A 4165-nucleotide genomic window follows, 5' to 3' on the forward strand; every position below is an offset into this window, starting at 1 on the left:
AGAAATATATCAGAAAAATTTAAAAATAAATGTGAAAGTAAATAAAAACAAACATATGACAAAAACAATTGTTTTTTTCTATATAGAAATGCATAATACCATGGTAAGTAGGGGTGTCAACAGGTCGGGTTTACCTGGACCCAACCCGAACCAAACCCTATAAGGTCCAGGTATGGTGATAAATAATAAGACCAGATTAAGACCCGGGTCCGGACTCGAAGGCCCGATTAATACATGGGCCCATGTATAGTTTATGAAATTTTATACCAGACCTGAGTTCTGATTAAGACCCACAAATTTTCAATGTAAAATTTATAAAAAATATGGTTTTACTGGGTATATAGTCCGTTTCTGATTCTTGTAAGATTTTTCTTATAATGGACCTGATTAGATGCGGGTCTGGACCCGATACCATACCCAAAAACCAGGTCTAAGTCTGGTACAATAGTGGTCTGAACCAAACCCGAACCGCTGACACCCCTAATGGTAAGATCATAATTGAAAAGTATTATGTAAAATATCAGGCCATTTTGTCCATCTAAAACGGTTAGGGGTATCAATGGATTGAGTTTGACCCGGAGCCAACCCATAAAAGACCCCATAGGGTTTGGGTTTGGTGATAAAGAAAAAGGTCCAACTAAAATCTGGGTCAGACCAAAGAGTCCGATTAGTATATGACACCTGCAGGTATGGTTTGCAAAATTTCTTACCAGACCCAAGTCTGACTCGAGCTCCAATTAAAACCCGTGGTTTCTTCAATGCAAAAAAGATTAAAAATATTATTTTATCGAGTATGGACCGAGTCTGGTTCACATAATTCTTATAAGACAGGCATGGTTTTCCTTGTAACAAACCTGTTCGGACCCAGTATTAGTACCTCAAAGTCAGGTATGGGTTTGGACCCACCTGGATCAGAACCAGGTTCCAAATGGTTGACACTCCTAAAAACGGCAGAGAATTTTCACGACAGTTTCAACAATATCGTGATAATTTTCACACTGTCTAATAATAAACAATTTAAAATCCTGAAAATTGGGACATTACTCCAAAGTTCCAAACATGTATCGGTAGGAATCTTTTGACAAAATGTTCGATTCAAAACGGCCATATGGCGCGATTTTTTAAAATATCGTACTATATCATTATATCGCGATATTTACCTTTAATGAGAAGCGTTGCAAAAAATGCATGCAGCAAACCGTTTTTAGGAATCAGAATTAATTAATTAAGATCCATTAAATATCACGCATCTTTCTAGGAGAATTAATTGTTGCTTTAGGATGATTGGTTTGCTGCTTTGGGAAAAAGTGTTCCAAAAATGAAGCTTTGGAAAGTGGAACTTAATTAATTTTAATTAGAGTTTTGAACTAAAACCTTTAATGATATTTATTTATTTATTTATTTCAATTTCTCCTTTTATATTTTAAAAAATGACTTAATTAATGTTAGCCAAAATTTTCCCAAAAAAAAAGCAAGAATAATAAAACTCTATAAAATGTCACGAAAAAAAATATGGGCGATATTTTCCCGTTTTAAACATGTCAATGCGGTCGAAAACTGGAAATCTCTCTCTCTCTCTCTCTCTCTCTCTCTCTCTCTCTCTCTCCGTGTGTGTGTGTCGCCAAGAACAATGGGCTGCAGCGACGAATCGGAAGCAAGACCAACCAGAGAGCTTCCCCACGAGATCATCGTGGACATCTTGAGGAGGTTGCCCGCCAAATCACTGATGAGGTTGAGGTGCGTCTGCAAGCAATGGGACGCCCTCAGCCGCGACCCTTCCTTCATCGATTCCCACCTTCAGTTCGCCCTCCTCCGACGGCCCCCTGATCTCATGGTCACCCTTTCCAGCCCCGGGAAGATCGAACTCGACCACATTGACGTGGTTGCCAACGAACTGATCGGAGCCGCCACTGCCAAAACTGTTTGCCCCCCAAACCTCTTGGAAGTCCCGCACCCACTGCAATTGATCGCATCATGCAATGGCATTCTGTGTTTGATTGACGAGTTGAACAATGTGGATTGCGTGTTCTTGTGCAATCCCACAACCGGAGAAATCATGGCTCTGCCTCTGCCTGGGGGTGCCGGAAAGTCCGTGAGTTATGGATTTGGTTTCTGTTGGTCGACTAAAGAGTACAAGGTGTTCCGGATATTCAGACCTGATCCATTGGAATCTAACAACTGTTGTGAGGTTCTTACGGTGGGGATGAATTCATGGAGAGATATTGGGAAATTGCCAGTGGCGGTCCTTTATGGATCTGGAGCTTCGGTAGATGGTGTTATCTACTTTGATGCTATATCCTCTGGGAACGAGGATATCCATTGCATTCTCAAAATTGTTATCGCGAGCGAGGAGATTGGGGTCATACAGTATCCCATTATGAGCCACCTTAATAGCGCGGCATCAGTGGTTGAACTCGAAGGCAGAGTATGCCTGCAATGCCCCACGTATTTCGAGATTGATATCTGGGTTCTGTGTGATGGAAATGAGTGGAAGATCAATCACAGAATTGTTCTGAGGATGGGGGAAGTTATGTTTCTAGCATGTTATTCTGCTGTGAATTTGTTTGTTCTAGAGATCATTGATGGTGAAATTCTGGTTAAGGAACGTAACAGCGGATGGTTGTTCTTCTATAATGAGGTTGAAGAAACATGGCGGATAGTTCGAAGGTTGCGTCCTGGTTGGGGCGGGATTTGTACTCACGTGGGAACTCTTGTTTCTCTGAAATCTTTTGCAGCAATGGACCAAATTCAACATACTCATAAGCATGGTGAGCAGAACTTGGATGGAGGCACTGAAACAGGCCAGTGAGGAGGTTTGTTGCAACTGCCGAAGGAAATCGCAAGCTGAATGCAGAACCATTATATGCATTAGGGTGTAAGATACAGTTATCTGGTCTTTACCTACAGGGTGTTATGATATTGATCTGCACCATGCAGAGTTGTGGTTAATTACATTGGTAACTGACTTTTCGGTTTTTGGTTGTGATCAATTTTGCATGTAAATACGATGGCTATGATGGTTTCTGTTATGGAAATGTACACTGTATTCTCTTATGGAAAGATGGATGTGCGTAAATCTAATATTTTAGAATGAAAAAGATATATGCTTCACTTTGGGTTGTCCAAGCTATAAATTCCTTCTCTTTCTGTCTCTCTTTATTCACGCCATTTGTTTTCAATATGTTGTTCTTCATGGATTTTTGAAGGCCATTAATCTGGTATGTATACAATTACATAATGAATGCTACAAACTGGTAAATAGTATGGAATTTTGTTACCATGCATTTTATGCTCAGCAAGAAGCCAAGGAGCGGTTGAGAATATTTCCAAAGAAGAAGCAATTGCAGCAGATGCAAGGTGAATGTGCATGAATTCAGGCTTTATGATGTGTTTGTTGTTCTGGTGGTTGTTATCCTTACTATTTTCTTATTGATGCAACATAATGAAGTAAAAGGAAAAGTAAATGGTTAAATATACACTTGGAGAGCATATGCCAAAACCTATCAAAGATATGTCATGTGTCTCGATGACACGGCATGAGATGTTGACACGTGACAGATCGAAACTCATGGACGTATGAGAAATTTGAGAAAAGAAATCAAGTGAATAATTTTAGATTGTCTATGAGGTTGAAACGTGAATTTAGTGTTCCTTTTAAGAATTAGTAATTGGTAGAAGTTGTTTCCTGGGATAACTCAAGAGACTTGATCTGATCACTCAGAAAGAACACATCATTGAAAAGTTTTTTTTTTTTTGGTGACTGTCTTGCGTTGTGTACGATCCTATGCCAAAACATTTTGTGGGGCATAAATCATACTGCAGCCTGATTCTTCAGAAGTAAACAATAGAGGCCTCATTCTCAAACATTATTCAAGCAGGTTGACCATGCTAATTTTTATTTTGTTCACAAATCATTCTCGAAGTCTAAGAAATTAAATCCTGCTGTTCAGCATCGTTGAAGTTCCAGTTCGACAGTATTCCCTGGAGAGAACAGTCTGCATCACCATAATGTTAAAAATGTTAATATATATACAACGTATATGTACGTACATATGTATATATATACGAATATATATATATATATATATATATATATATATATATATATATATATATATATATATATATAGTAAAAGTTAGTTTTAGTTTACTTTTTCTTTTCTTT

The 4165-nt window shown here is 38.6% G+C and overlaps 1 protein-coding gene across 1 annotated transcript; it reads left to right on the plus strand.

The window, feature by feature from the left end:
• Positions 1–1630: 1630 nt before the first annotated feature.
• On the plus strand, positions 1631–2809 carry LOC149831589 (F-box protein At3g07870-like). Its single transcript, XM_090013044.1, has one exon. It carries the CDS (start codon positions 1631–1633, stop codon positions 2807–2809), a length of 1179 nt encoding a protein of 392 aa, XP_089869170.1.
• Positions 2810–4165: the final 1356 nt, after the last annotated feature.

Source organism: Nuphar pumila, chromosome 7 (genome assembly GCF_984573655.1).
Source record: "Nuphar pumila chromosome 7, dmNupPumi1.hap1.1, whole genome shotgun sequence".
Taxonomy (NCBI): domain Eukaryota; kingdom Viridiplantae; phylum Streptophyta; class Magnoliopsida; order Nymphaeales; family Nymphaeaceae; genus Nuphar; species Nuphar pumila.

What these genes read in the sequence shown, in the direction of transcription:
- LOC149831589 (XM_090013044.1), top strand. Translation starts at nt 1,631, where the DNA reads ATGGGCTGCAGCGACGAATCGGAAGCAAGACCAACCAGAGAGCTTCCC.